The sequence below is a fragment of the Thermobia domestica genome, chromosome 15 (assembly GCF_964235325.1).
Source record: "Thermobia domestica chromosome 15, izTheDome1.hap1.1, whole genome shotgun sequence".
Taxonomy (NCBI): domain Eukaryota; kingdom Metazoa; phylum Arthropoda; class Insecta; order Zygentoma; family Lepismatidae; genus Thermobia; species Thermobia domestica.
Genome location: NC_137468.1, coordinates 63,265,628 through 63,280,521, shown reverse-complemented (window position 1 = coordinate 63,280,521; position 14,894 = coordinate 63,265,628). Strand labels below are relative to the sequence as shown.

General features: G+C 31.0%; 1 protein-coding gene and 1 long non-coding RNA gene across 3 annotated transcripts in view; one reads left to right on the top strand and one right to left on the bottom strand.

The window, feature by feature from the left end:
• The window catches only part of LOC145671052 (uncharacterized), a 583,222-nt gene extending 576,224 nt beyond the window's left edge, over nt 1–6,998 (top strand). For both annotated transcript variants that reach the window (XR_014128434.1, XR_014128433.1), the window contains one exon: nt 6,736–6,998. This is a non-coding gene — a long non-coding RNA (uncharacterized LOC145671052). The remainder of the gene's footprint in view (nt 1–6,735) is intronic.
• The window catches only part of Camta (Calmodulin-binding transcription activator), a 1,249,189-nt gene that overhangs the window by 54,016 nt on the left and 1,180,279 nt on the right, over nt 1–14,894 (bottom strand). The window contains exons 14-18 of the mRNA XM_081739735.1: nt 12,779–12,951; nt 10,355–10,457; nt 9,743–9,984; nt 6,681–6,983; nt 3,783–3,913 (exon numbers count right to left, since the gene is read on the bottom strand). Of these exons, the coding sequence (XP_081595861.1) occupies nt 3,783–3,913; nt 6,681–6,983; nt 9,743–9,984; nt 10,355–10,457; nt 12,779–12,951 (952 nt within the window). The remainder of the gene's footprint in view (nt 1–3,782; nt 3,914–6,680; nt 6,984–9,742; nt 9,985–10,354; nt 10,458–12,778; nt 12,952–14,894) is intronic.

The window sequence follows — 14,894 nt, the reverse complement described above, 5'->3', positions numbered from 1 at the left end:
CAGTATCCGAATTTCGGAAAATTAAGGAATTCAGAAAAATTCACTAACTGGGAAAATTCCGGTTTCTATCCTAATTCTGGAACTTTCCCGAAATCAGAATTTTCCGAAATCCGGAATTTTTCCGAACTCTGGATTGTTTTCGAAATTGGACTTTTTACGAATTCCGGTTTTTCCGAAATTCGATTTTTTTTCCAAAATCCGGATTTTTTCAGAAGTCTGGATATTTTCCGAAATCGAAATTTTTCCGAATTCCGGAAATTTTCCGCCGGAAAGTAAAAAAATCCAGAATTGGTCATCCCTATTTAATACATTTATTTTTTGAATTCAAACTCCCACGATTATACATTGATTCTAAACGGGATGGTGATAACGAGATGGATAATAATGGTAGAATGAAGAAGTGCAGAAACATTGGAAAACTTGGAAAAATTCACGTGCGTGCTGGGATCAAGAAAGAGACTCCAAGCACCAGTGGTAAGCGCTCTACCATCACGACCCCAATAACTAATACTGATTTCCAGATATACTTGTATATTTATTACTTATAAAATTTACTTTTATCTACATTGATTTAGAGGCTATGAAACCAAACACATGCAAACTAACTCGAAATTTCAGTAACGAATATTATACAGTAATAGATAACAAAGGAATATTAATATAGAATCATCACAGAACAGGTAGTGTATATTGTATATATATATATAAATTCGCTAAATTCATATCAGTAATTTATGCAAAACTAATCCTACAACCAAATAATTAAATATGTGTAATTAAAAATAATTACATTCCTTTCAATTGATTAGTGCATAAGATTAACTTGATATCTATAAAAGCTAATATAAATTTAAATCTCATTCCAATTTAAAAAGAAATATGACTCTCAAAACTTTAAATAAATCTAAAACAATATATATATAGAGATGAAGTTGAATATATATATAAATAACCATAGTAAGTGCAACCATTATGTCACTTATATGGATGCAACACAAGAGAACACTTCGTACTCGTGAAAGCAAGCTTGGTGAAAGTTGAAAACTATAAATATTGTCAACATATGCAGTATAACAAGCAAAATTATAACACTATGACAAATGATTATATTTCTCCTTTTTTGTATGCTGATAAATAAATGTAAAAGAAAAGAAAATATATGTGTTTCAAATTAAATAATTCTATATATCATGTATTTCACCTTGAACATTATATAGATATTATTTAATTAATGGTCTTTTGTTTAATAATTCCTACTTATTAATTATGAATTTAAGTCAGAGCAAGTGTGAAGATAATATCTAAAAATTTCAGTTGCAAAAAATTGAAGAAAGCATCAAAGCATTTTAGAAACGAAGCCATTCGTGCATATCAAGTAAAGCTGAATTTAGACTGCATTTATTTCATTACATAAAACTATAATTTAACAATAAATATGGATGTATTACGTAATGATAACAGACATACATATTTTCTTCTAATATTATTTCTTTACTTAAGATACTTATTATGTGTCCTAATCTCAGTGCTCAATAATTACAGTGCGTTGTAAAAGTTTAAGGGTATCCTGATGAAAATCAGTAGATGGATCTTTAACTAAACTTTTGCATTCAACGTGATTGTTAAACATTAATGTTACAGAGTTTAGGTAAATAAATTTTACAGTGAAAACCACAACTTTTGATTCTTTTGTATTCCATTCTATACACCCCCCCCCTCTTTTTTTTTTTTTTTTTTTTTTTTTTTTTTTTTTTTTTTTTTTTTTTTTTTTTTTTTGATGGAGAGAGCAAACAAAATTTGTTTTTCAAGACAAACGCAACATTTTGTAGACCATCAATTATATGTTAAACACGGGCAAAATTAGCTGAATCTAGATGCAGAATAAAGTTCATTTCTATCCGTATGAATTAGCAAGTTTGGATGAAGATACTAGCCACTTCGCTGTCCTAATTTATCTATGTCTATACTTCAAGCGAAAAAAAAAAATCTGAAAAACTCTTACAGAACTGATGTCATTTGAAAGCTCCTTTTACGAAATTTTTATAAAAAATAACTGTTTATGACTAATATCAAACTTTTTCTTACACACAAGTTTAGGGGAAACAGCCAAAAAAAAGTGTAAATACCTTCAAGAAAAATATCACAAAATGGCACCGATGAAGCCCTACATACAGAACGGTACAGTATCTACTTTTCCACGTGATTGACGTGATTGTCCTTTAACGTTATATATATTTGCGCGGCTATTAATAATAAGGAAAATATATAGACTATTTTATTTCTATAATTATGAATGTTTCTTGATTCCAAATCAAGTTAGGATTTTAGATTAAAATATAACAATGAAAATTTGTGTAAATAATATTACGAAGATCTTTTAAACGGACTAGACATTTGATAAACGCTAGCCATAAAATTGTTAGAAAGATAAAAACAATGTAACGAAATGTAAAGAATGTTACCTGTTTGTAACTTGAAGTTATACGAATGGAAACGAAGCCATGTCTCCATATAAAGAAATATGAATTGACAATCAACACAAACATCAGAGTAATGAATTGACATCGAGAAAAAAACACAGTAAATTATTTGATAAACCGACATTTAAGCATAAGACATTTAAACAAACTCCAATTACAACATAAGATAACATAGATTTGGAAACAAATAGATCCACACTGAAGGAAAAGTGTGAAAACAAATAAGGACAAACACACCACTTCACGATAAATGATATATTTAAATTAAGTCAACCCATTCACAGTTATTTTTAGAGAGAGATTTTTATTTACAACTTTTATTTCAGAAGAATTTAAATGATATGATTTAGAACTGTTGTAGTCTATTTAACACAATCATAATTAAAAATCTTATGATCTATTAGGCTGTTCTATACATTATAAAATCTTGATTTAGATTAGTGTTATAATAAATCTATTAAGAGTCAAATGCTTGCCGGTAATAGTTAATATTAAAAATACTAGATGAAAATATAATTGTCTGTTTACAAACAGCTGATATAGTGCATTAATATTAGAAGAAAATATAATTGTCTGTACAATCACCCCAAATACAAATTTTACTGTACTTCATAGTGAAATTGGTTGGGTATGAAATAATTATTTTCTTATACATTTTTTTTTTTTTTTTTTTTTTTTTTTTTTTTTGTAAGTGCAAAGGCTGTTTCACATTTATTACGAAAAATTAAGATTTATATGTGTTAGTTTATCTCCGATCAATTTCGGATTTTTACTAGAAAACTAGGTTTCATAATAACAAAAACATAACGTTTTGCATTTTACACAACCGCGTGTGTTTAAATTGTCTAAAATAATAAAATACTAAAAACTTAATTTGCGTGATAGTAAAAGATTCTATCAAATAGATCATTAAAATTAATTCATTCCCAATTACAACTGCATCTATGGAATTCATGATTCTACATAAAAGAGATTAAGCATTCATTTGTTTGTATGCTTGTAGTAAGCTGACTAATAAATAATTTGTATTTAATTTCAGGCACACACAGTCTACATGCTATAATACTATAAGAAAAAAAGGGGAAAAAATTAGAAATGCAATATAATTTGAAATTTGATTTTTTTCTTTTAAAAAAAATAAAACTTACCTGTTTTCAACTTTCACCACAAATTTTGCCTAATACCTTTCTTCTATATGGGTTTTCCGACAATAAAAGACTTTTATATCAAAAGATACAAACAAGAGATATAAAAAAAATAAACCACTTCAATTTATAATTGGTACACGAGAATGTAACTTACACAATGCGAAGTCCATTATTCTTACGGGTGAATTTCTTAAAATATCTCTTCCTTCTGAACTAATGCTATCACATGTACTATCTGCTGTGCTTACAGCAGCATTCAGTGGAAGTGATCTACTTCGATCATACCTATGAAAAGTAAAAATAAGTGTATTCATGTACATGTATGTGACAAAACTTCAGAATAGAATAAGTAAATAAGGAAAATAAATTATATCAAAATATGTTAAAGATGCTTAGTTTCTACAATTAAAAAAAAAAAAAAAAAAAAAACAATTCTTTTAACCCTTTAGAGACGGTTGTTGCACACAGCATATCGTTTTCAATACCCAATCATAGACTTGTATGACTTTTAGAGCATCCATTTTTCGTCTTTGAAGAAAGACTAATAGCCGCCGTCTCTAAAGGGTTATTGGCCAGCGGTGGCTCAGTGGTAGAGAGTTCACCTTTGGTCCCTGGTTTGATCCCAGCTCGTGCCAAGTGAACTTTGTGATAGACAAACACCGTGTGCACGGGTTTCCTCGTGGTTCTCCCGTTTCCTCCCATTTTCTTCATTCCGTTTCATTCATTTCTCATTACCACCGTCTCCTTTAGCCTAGCCGGCATAACCGTGGAATGTTAAACTCAAAGATTTCGTTTCACTTCTAAAGGGTTAACGATATTTTTAATTTAAAAAGAAATAATTTGCATCTATTTAACATAAATTTGTTCATTCCTTATTTGCCCTATTGACAGTAATTATATCTCGCTTTAAAGTTTATAGTCCACAGATTCAGAATATGTATTAAGCATGTCCCTCACGTATATACGAAACAATTGTGATAATAAATTAATTAATTAATGAAAAAATTTAGAATAATAAATGCATATATGATTAAATTAATTTCCCAGGTATTTGCCTCTAGCAACACTGTAAGTATGACTGTAAATAGCAGAATATCATTTATCAAATGTTTAGTCCAAAACTTGTAAATACCATTGAACTACGAAAAAAGAAAAAAAATACAGATAATTGATACAAAGACTAGTTCTAAGTAGTCCTTAGCAATAAATACTAAAGCTAGTTCTTAAGACACTAATTCTCAATGTTTTTTTAATGTTTTAATTTTTCATTTTTTTAAAGTAGATAAATAATTTGATATAAGTTTATTTGGTTCAAATCCTAGTTAAGCCAAGGATTCACATCTCGGTGTTGAAGACGAACATTAAATTCCAAAACAATCAACTTACAAGCGCCGTGTAACAAGATTTATTTTTCTTTTTTAAAATCCTAAGAAATTAAACATTTCCAGATCTTTCACTTTTCTTATGTTCTTTTAGAAATTCATTCCTGTAAGTAATTCATTCGTTTCTGAATCACTTTTTACATTAAAATACCAATATCAATCAATCCAATTAAAATTCAATTCATCGAATCCAATAAAACATCAATTCATTGTAACTTCAGCCATGGCAATAATACGCTACAATACGTTAAAGCAACTTTACCGAAGATACATGGATACTTAGAATATTTAAATCTTATTCAGGTATTCTCTGTCTAAATACATACATATTGAACTAGTTTCTCTTTTGTAGCAAACCTGAGTATCTCTGTTCGATGTAGCAAATGGAAGTTGTAGTATAAATAATTACAAGAATTCAAAATAAAGTAATATATTTTCAATGTGATGTGTATATACTATTAAAAATTTTTAAAAAAAGCGATGTAATTGAAGTTATGCTCTCACAGTTCAACAGGTACTCTAATTTATTAATTCTATCATAAAGAACAACTTTGACTAAATTCTTGTAAAATTATTGGAATATTAAAAATAATGTACAAGAATATGTACCTTTCTGGAGACTGTACGATTAACATAATCACACTTTCTCTCCATGATCTCCAGCAAGAACTTCACTTGCATCCCAATGTAACGAAATAATTTTTAAATTATTACACAAATAGATGAGTCAAGTAATTTAATGACTTCCGTTGTCAAGAAGATGACAGGCTCCAAAAGCTACATTTTCAGTTCGAAGCAACAGGTGTGTTCGATAAGCAAAGCATAGATCGATTCTGTGCATGTTTATCTTTATTTTCGCGCAGATATCCCTTATCTACCTTATCTTTGATCCATTTTTTCTATAAGGCTCCTTCGTTTGAAATTTAACACGAAAATCGAAACTCTCTCTTTCATTGTAACATTTATTGGTTAGCGAGGATTACCGTAATTACGAAAAATGAGTTGTCAAAAAAAAAAAAAAAAAAAAAAAAGTATACCTGCAATATGTAAGTTACTTTAACATTTGAAATGCATTTACTTCTTTTTTAAGAGTATACACAATTACTTGGCCATTTTGATTAATAAATACTTCTTGAACATTATAAGCTCCTTTCTAATATCAATTGATATTTAGCAACGGACTTCGTTAGTGTATTTACCTACTGATTCGGCATTTCTCAGCAATTGTTTATCTTGCAACACATAGCTAGGGAATTCACTGAAAATCATAGCTATCTAATATCCAAAAGAGCTACTGCGAGGATAAGGTTTGTTCGCGAGAGGTGCATCACTACCAAAGCGTGCAATGTTAGTTTCTCCATGAAGTCAGCACAGTGAAATCTAGTGTATGCCATGGCTTAAAAATTTGATCTATAGGACAGACATGACAAATGTGCGTCCTGTACAGTCTTTCATACAGAAAAAAAAAAAAAATAGATAATAAAATCAGGGCGTTTGACAACTCTAGATTGGTGGAGCCCACCAGAAACAAATGAAGCAGAAAGTACAGTCATAAACACATCATGCTTGACTCATCCACTGAAGAATGCGATATATTCTAGCAATTTGTGATATCCAGTATAACACCTTCCGAGTACATATAAAAACAGAATAAATCTCTCATATTTTACCGTGACAATTTTGGTGTTTCTCTGCCACTAAATTTCCGATTTCTTCCACTTTCAGACTGTCCCATGTGAATGCCACTATCAACTGAAGGTCGTTTGGTGAGACGCTGAGCCCTTGTACTGCTCGTGCTGCTCATACTAGTGTCACCTGACATGGTGCCTGAGCTGGTAGAGCCCACTGGACTGGGGGTGGAACTGCAGATACTGCGAATGCCAGAACCGGGCGTACTAGCACTTGCACTGCTGTCGGACGGGATGTTGACGTGAAGCTCCAAACTTAGCACCCTGTCCTTGTGACACTCGTTTCTATAATTTAAAATAATAAACATAAGCAATTATTTAAAAATTATCAACAGAGGATTGTTTTAAAAATAAATATGCATACAATTCATTACTGCAAGATGATAAGAATAGAAGTCGCAAATTGCCAATTTGTGATTACACATATATTCAAAGCTCTTTCGAAAATTTAAATGGCTAAGACGATATACTTTAATTAATTACAAGAACGGTAAAGACAAAAGTTACAAATTATGTTTTTATTTCATCTTCATTTTGCGTCCTTATAAGATACTACAATAAATAAATAAACAAAAATCATTGGAGAAGGTAATAGAAATGGAGGCTGAAAAAATATTTTACATTAAACACTGGATGAGAATGGAAATGAGACAGAATATAATTAAACAAGATCTCTGTTTTCCTATATTTTACCTAAATGCACACTATTCAATAATGCAAATTCAATAATTTAACCACAAACAATAAACTGTAATTAGCAGTTTGTTCAACTATAAGAAACAGTTTGTAGGCTGAATCTATAGATGGTTTCTTGAAACATTGATTACGCTGGTTTCAAGAATTCCTTTTATTTCAGGATTGAATTTGTTTTATTGCTGAAATGAATACAAATTTTACTATTCTATTTCGACTTATCGCATCGTGAACTGACTTTAAATATAAAACCAATTAGTAATTAATCAAGCATGATTTGAGTAGGAATAAAGTTACACGCGTATACAAAATCAAATTCATTTTAATTGAAGAGATCAATGAACTAACAATTTTCAAATTTTATCTTATAAATAAAAATTATTTTACTACTTCATATGGGATCGTAAGACATCTTTGGAATCTTTAGAATATCCTTCTCCGATTTATAAAAATTAAAAAAAAAAAAAAAAAAAAAAAATCCCACGTTTTGGTCTTGTCTCCTCTTCCTGATCTGAACTTGCATCATGGTAAATAAGCGGAAAAAATGAAGACTATAGAAAAACTCTGTAATAGTTTGCCACTATCTTCTTAAACTTGTTTTACTCTTAACAGAACCAAGAATGAAGTTAATCAAAAACTTTGCTTTGGAAGTGCAATGTTTAAACGAAGATCCTTACTACAAATTTTCATGAAAATGATAGCATGGGGATGTGTGATCCTCTAACCATAGTGCTGAATGAACTATAGATTTAACCATGGACAAGTCGTAGTGCCAAACTGTCTTTAGGGACAGAAAATATTTAAACGGCTCTTTTAATCTGTCTAGAAAAGCACAATACAACGTAACTGTTAGCAAGGCTGTTGGACAGAGGCTAAAAATCTAAACAACCAGCAACGCCACTAAATCTGTTCAGACGTTAAGTCCTTCTGATAGATCTGTAAATGATGACTACTCGACAAATTTGATATGCAACAAGTTTCGGTCAAGCTTGCAAGAAAGAGTAAGAGTCAAAATTATATTTGTTGTGAAGTCCTGAGAATTATGACTATTGTAAATGAATAGTTGTATTACAGTAAGAAATTATAAGCACAAAGGAATGAATATATTCACTGATAAAGATGTTAGATGCACCGTTGTGCACATCCGGTACGCATTATTTAACATTCAGTTGGGTAAAGAAAATTGTTAAATGAGCACTGCTGCGTGCTGTTCGCAACATGATGCCATTTAAAAGGATATTTTGACAATATTAGGACATCTGAATCAAGATTTAAGTTGAACTGTTACAGTGGCTTTCAGGAACAACTGCTACAACAAGGTTAAATAATGGATAGTGAAACGATATGAAAAATAAATAAAAATAAACAAATAAAAATAAGAAAATATAAATCACAAATAAAAAATAAATAAAAACTCAAGTAAAACATTAACAAAATCAAATTAAAGTTAATTCCCATATTTCAAATCAAAATTATTCACTTAATTACAAGTGCTAATGAATAACAAATCTAACAATATAAGGTATATTGTCACTTCTTTATTTACAATCCTCGTACATTAAGTAAGTGTAACTAAAGAGTTTTTAGAAACAGAGAGGAAGTGAAAGAGGAAAGTCTAGTTTCAACAGGAATAAACTTCTTGTTTGTCCCAAGTTTTTTTTTTTTTTTTTTTTTTTTTTTTCAACAAATGAACTAATTTCTTTCCCTTCAAACCATAAATTTTGTGCACAATTTTTAGAATGCTTGTCATTACCACTTAAACCTTGGGAAATGAAATATATGAAAAAACAGCCAAAATATATTGATGATATAAAAATGCTACAGACTAGAGCACTTTGAAAAGACATGTGTGGGTGAAATGAGGTATTTAAGATCGAGAGGATGGAAGAAAACTTAGTTTTATTATTGTTGGTTATTTGGTTTGTATTTACGTATTTTGTTAACAGGGAGACCTACTAGGACCGTAACTACTGTAGTGTATTCGAAGCTCTGTTACATAGAATAGAACCCGACGACACACGCACTAAGCAGTAAACCGGGGAGGAAGGATTTTATTTATTTATTTTTTTATTAATAAATTTGGTATACCATCGATTTATGTTAAAATGTGAATCTAATTATATGCCAAAATGGAATAGCTCCAAACTTTTAAAATTTAATTCTACCATAATTTAATTCTAATTTAATTCTGTTAGTTATTAATAGTGCAGAATAATGATCAATACATGGGAATTATACAGGGAAAAATATTTGAACTGAAAAAATAAATAGTTTCTCCAGGTTTACCAACATTTAAAACAAAAACTACCCATATTTGCTACAAACTCTTCAATTAAACAACTGCTACATACCTCGCGACAGAGTCAGGATGAAGGAACACATCATCTGTGGTTTGTGATTTGGACAGCAACATCGTGGCTTTCTCTCTACTTGCTTCTAACCTCTCGATTTCATCCGCTAGTTCATGGAAACTATTCTGCCATGCACATTCTATGGCCGTCTGCGACTGATGATTCCGAACATTAATAGCTGTGTGATTCCATTCGTATAAAATTATGGCTGTATCTCTATGGCCTCTACAACAAGCCCACATCTATATACAAGAGAAACACAAGATTAATATCTGGAACATGTTAAAACATACATAATAATGAGAGGAAAGACACAGTAGTTGAAATCGGAAATGAGAGATGGAGATGGATTTCTACAGTAGTTTTATAATGTCAATATTTGTCGCAAAAGAAGCAGATTAGGAACATTTTATTATGCAACTCAAGAGTTGAAAAAGGGATGATATAAACTTCTCGTAACGCACTATTTGCTAAACATCACTCCAGTTTACTGACTGCACAAAGCTTTCATAATTCCGTAAAAGTTGCAAAATAGAAAGAGAAATTAAAGATGTCTTCCATAAATTTTATTTAAGTGGTTTCCAATTTTATTATAATACTGGTGTTTCTTACCAACGGTGTATATCCCTCGTCATCTTGACTAAGAGCATCGACTTCTGTTTCCAAAAGAAGAGACGAATTTTCTTCCCTCCAATGCAGCAACTCACAAACTAACCTAGAAGCAAAATATTTTAAGATTTAGATTACTTTAAACTATATACATATGTAATCCTTTTCTTACGCATGTCTAGTTGAAATTAGGGTTTAAGATGGAACTTCCTATTATTCATAATGAAGATTAGTCACTAAATGCACATGTAATAATTTAGCACATTATCATTATTGTATCAGCACAACTGATATTCTCAAGAAAATGGAATACATACCAAATACGTAACGTAGTGTGTATAGTAGCTAAATAGTGGAACCTCTGGCGCAAGTTCATATCAGGTCTATGAACTTGTAGTGGGCAATACTATAACCAAGGGTTTTTCCGGAATTCTCACGTTTTCCCCACTTTTCCATTCCATCATTATTCATTCATTTATCCTTTAGCTTAAGGGCATAAATATACCTCTTCATAAGAGAGTGGCTTACGTGCGTGTTTTCTATGCAGTCAGTCCCTGGTTTGATTCCTGGTGGAAGTACTTCTACAGCTCCTTCGTGGCTAAGCGGTTAGCGACAGATTCGATTCCCAATGGGAGCTCATGTGATTCAGATTCTACATTAATCAGTTGGTCCCGTCTCATGTAGCCTCACTGCTGAAAGGGACGCTAAACTCAAAATCAACTCAACTCCTGATGAAAGTACTTGCCTCGGATACAACCCAAAATAGTGATTCGGACTCCACTTTAAACAGTAGATCCCGTCTCATTTAGCCTCCATGGTAAAAAGGAAAGTTAAAATTAGATCAATCCAAATCCTAAGGGCATGGTTAAGACTATTAATCCATCTTAATATTGTCCTCCCATCTATGCCTAGGTCTTCCTAATGGTCTTTTTCAGATTGGGTTTCCAGTTAAAATTTTGAATTTTAAGATTCATAAGTATCTTCAACTATTTATATAGAAAGATGACAAAGAAAGACAAATTGTAATTTAAAAATAAGTTTTCCATTGTCCAAGCTTTGATTTTTCTAGACTTAAATTTGATTTAAACTATTCGCTGAACAAAATAATACGTTCATTGTGAAAATTATCATTGTATAACAGTTTCGCCAACTATCCACTTTGGCTTCATCAGACACTATTGTCGTATCATCGGATAGTGTCGGATATCATCGGATTTTACAAGTTTAACAAATTTTGTAAAACAATTTTTTTTTTCTCCAATAATTTCGACTTTCTTAATTTCTTTTGATTGGATAGTTTTTCTGATACATTTCACTAAGTTCAATACTAAATAATAGTGAAACATATATATTCTCTATTCGTTCAACATAAGAATGCGAAAACTTGCAGTCAAGGAAAAGAACAATAGGATGTAATAGAACAATTTCATTAATTTAACTGTTAGCTAACTTCTTAACCGAGAATTCCATATCAACATTACGGTTAGACTTAAGTCTTTAGCTTGAACACTGATCTGCATTCATATTGCATGTTCTACTTTTTATAAGAACTTCACCTTTAGGATATATATATATAAAATATAGACCATCTAATGTAGTAATTCCTAACTCATTAATTTCCAAATTATTTCAGATAATATACACTTTAAAATACAAAATGTATCAATTTATAATCAATATATATAAGACATCTTTCACATACGCATGGTTAATTTATACAAATTACTACTTCTTTTAAACACAGTACAGTTTTGAGCACGTTCATATTTAGCACGTTCGTGAACTTCAGGCCAATTTCCAAATACATTTTGTTCCCTAAAGGACTTCTATAGATATCAAATATTAAAGTGAGCATTTTCCTCCCTTTTTGTCTTGCATACCATACTAAACCGCTTATTCAGTTGGATTTTAAAAATATTAAAGATAAAGTAATATCATATCAGCACCAGCAGTACTCTGTCAGCATTCGCAAGTCACTCACTGCAATTTCAGAAATTTCCATACACCGTTTTCCCTCATGCACTACATCTTGAGTTTGATATAAGAATTAGGCTACCATTTTTTTGCATCATCCATGAATTATCTTATTCTTTTTTCCTCCTCTCTGTTTTAATTTGTACTAGCCCGAACAGTGTCCTAACTAGTTTTCTTTTCTGTTTCCAGTCGTCTTCTTCACTCCCCAACTTCTGCTAATACTTCCTTATTGTTTTCATTCCTCAGTTCTTCTCCTTATCCATGTTTCTACTTTCTCTCTTTGAATTCCTATAGTTTAAGACTTAGTTAGCGCCTACAAAACAAAAAGATTGACTTTTGTACTTTTTCTCTTCCAGTTCCTATGGTTTAACGTTTCATTTCATCTCAGCTTCTTCAGTTTTCCCTCAAATTTTGTACGCCATATCATCTTCGATAAACAACGTTAATACTTACCTGGTATAACCAAGTGATGCAGCAAGGTGAAGCAATGTCATTCCCCGATGACTGGAAGAGAGTGAAGTGTTTACTTCGTCTGTAGACCGCCATTGTTTCGATGTCATTTCTTGACAATAGGCAACCAACCGATCTTCAAAATTACCCTGATTAAACAAACTTGAGCCTTCCACCTGCAAACCAAAAACAGTTGAGCTACAGTACAGATATTTTTGATAATTAATACTTTTATATATACACAAACTTTTAAAAGAAAAAGAAGAAGAAGAATACCTAAATTGATTAATGAAATCAATATAACAGAGTGAAGAGCGAGGGTGCCTTTCAGATCACAGTTTCATGTTCGATTTATGAAGTTATAGAAGTTTCTATATTGACCAATTAGAAGCTACCTGAATCTGAACTATCGAACTCCTGTCCAGAAGTCAGAAACAGTGGCGCTGGCAGCCGATCTTCAGAGAAAGTATTTGTTGGGGATATATACGAAGAAAAGTCAAAAAATTATCAGCAATATCGTTGGATTAATCTCGGATTTATGTCAGCAGCGTGTACTGCATATCCACTTGTGTCTACGTATACTGCGAAGATGGTTTGTGATTATTCGGACTTAGTTAGCTCTCATATCATACAAAGGACCTAACAATACTTCTTTACACAAACTAAGAATCAGTTAAGGATCGATGCAATAGACTGATATTGTGTCTTAGGTTTTCGGTCATTTAGCCCTTCTAGTGAAAATAAGATTAAGTAATACTTTTATAGAGTGGAATATATTTGCAAAAGAAAGACTATTCTCAGAGATAGTATCCAGTATCATCCAGTTGGAATGTGCGCCATTTAGTCGGTCATAACCCTTGGTATGTTATAGTACTAAAAAGTTACGTTTTACTTTAGATTTGATCATCATTATTAATATTAATGTGCCAACTCCATATTAATTCTTTATCTTTTGTTAGTCTTCATTCTTAAACTGATTAATAAAAGATAATCGAAAAAAATAACAACAAGCAATAAGATGAAAAATACATTACATACAATAGAAACGAAACTTGTGATAAGCGATTTTATAAATCGTCAATTACACAGTAGATTTAAGACACAAATTGCCCGATATTAGACAGAAATAGAAATAAAACTATATTTCTAATGTGAATGCAAAACGGATATTTTTATAGAAGCCGAACTGTTTTATGAAGTTATATGTGTGAAAAGTGTATAACCAAACAATGAAAATAGTGTTTGCAGGATGAAAAGTAGTGTAACTCTAAAGTTGAACGAATACGCAGAAACAAAAGTTTTCCAGTACATTTTATTGTGTTTGCACTCCAGTTAGAGATATTACCCACTTCCCTCAGATTTTGCCTTATACAGTGTGGTCCAAAAGTAGGATACACCCCTGCATTGATCAAGTATAACATTCTAGCTTATAGGTTTATTTGCTTCGGCTGTTCCAAGAGTAAGATATAAGTAAAAAGACATTAAGAACAAATAATAAAGAAACTAAGTCTACCTGATGGATAACAATAAGAAATGATATAAAAAGCAATAAGTTGATCAGTAGAGGACTGTATATCTACTTTTGGGCTACCCTGTATTATCCTTCGATGATCTTCTTGACCTGCCCAAAGATCCTTTTTGTCTACGAAAGTTTTGAGTATCTTTTGTATGGGTTGATTATTTTACCTCCAAAATGTTTAAAGGGCAAAAGTATTCTAATAAATTTCAAATATTTGTGTTTTTATTTATTTTTTTAAGCAGTCAGAGAAAAATTAATTTCTCTTTTCTGATATTCTAAAGTAGGTGACTTTATCGTACAAACTGTTAAATTATTGTAATACTTTTAAATGTAGTTATAGATCAAGAAGAATAGGACAAGTTACGTGAAACATATACATAAAAGCACAAATTCAACGGATTCTTTCTCTGAAATGTACAAACACAGAGTTAAGGATATTTTAGTCTCCATCTAAACCTTTCATAGTCCCTTTTCTGAGGTTAATTATTATTACTCTACGCTACAATATTAACTTAAAATTCTGATTCCTGAAACCATCCTACACTTTCAAGCTTTCGGCTCTCCTCTGGATCTTTTTAACTGGAGGATAAAACTAAGAGA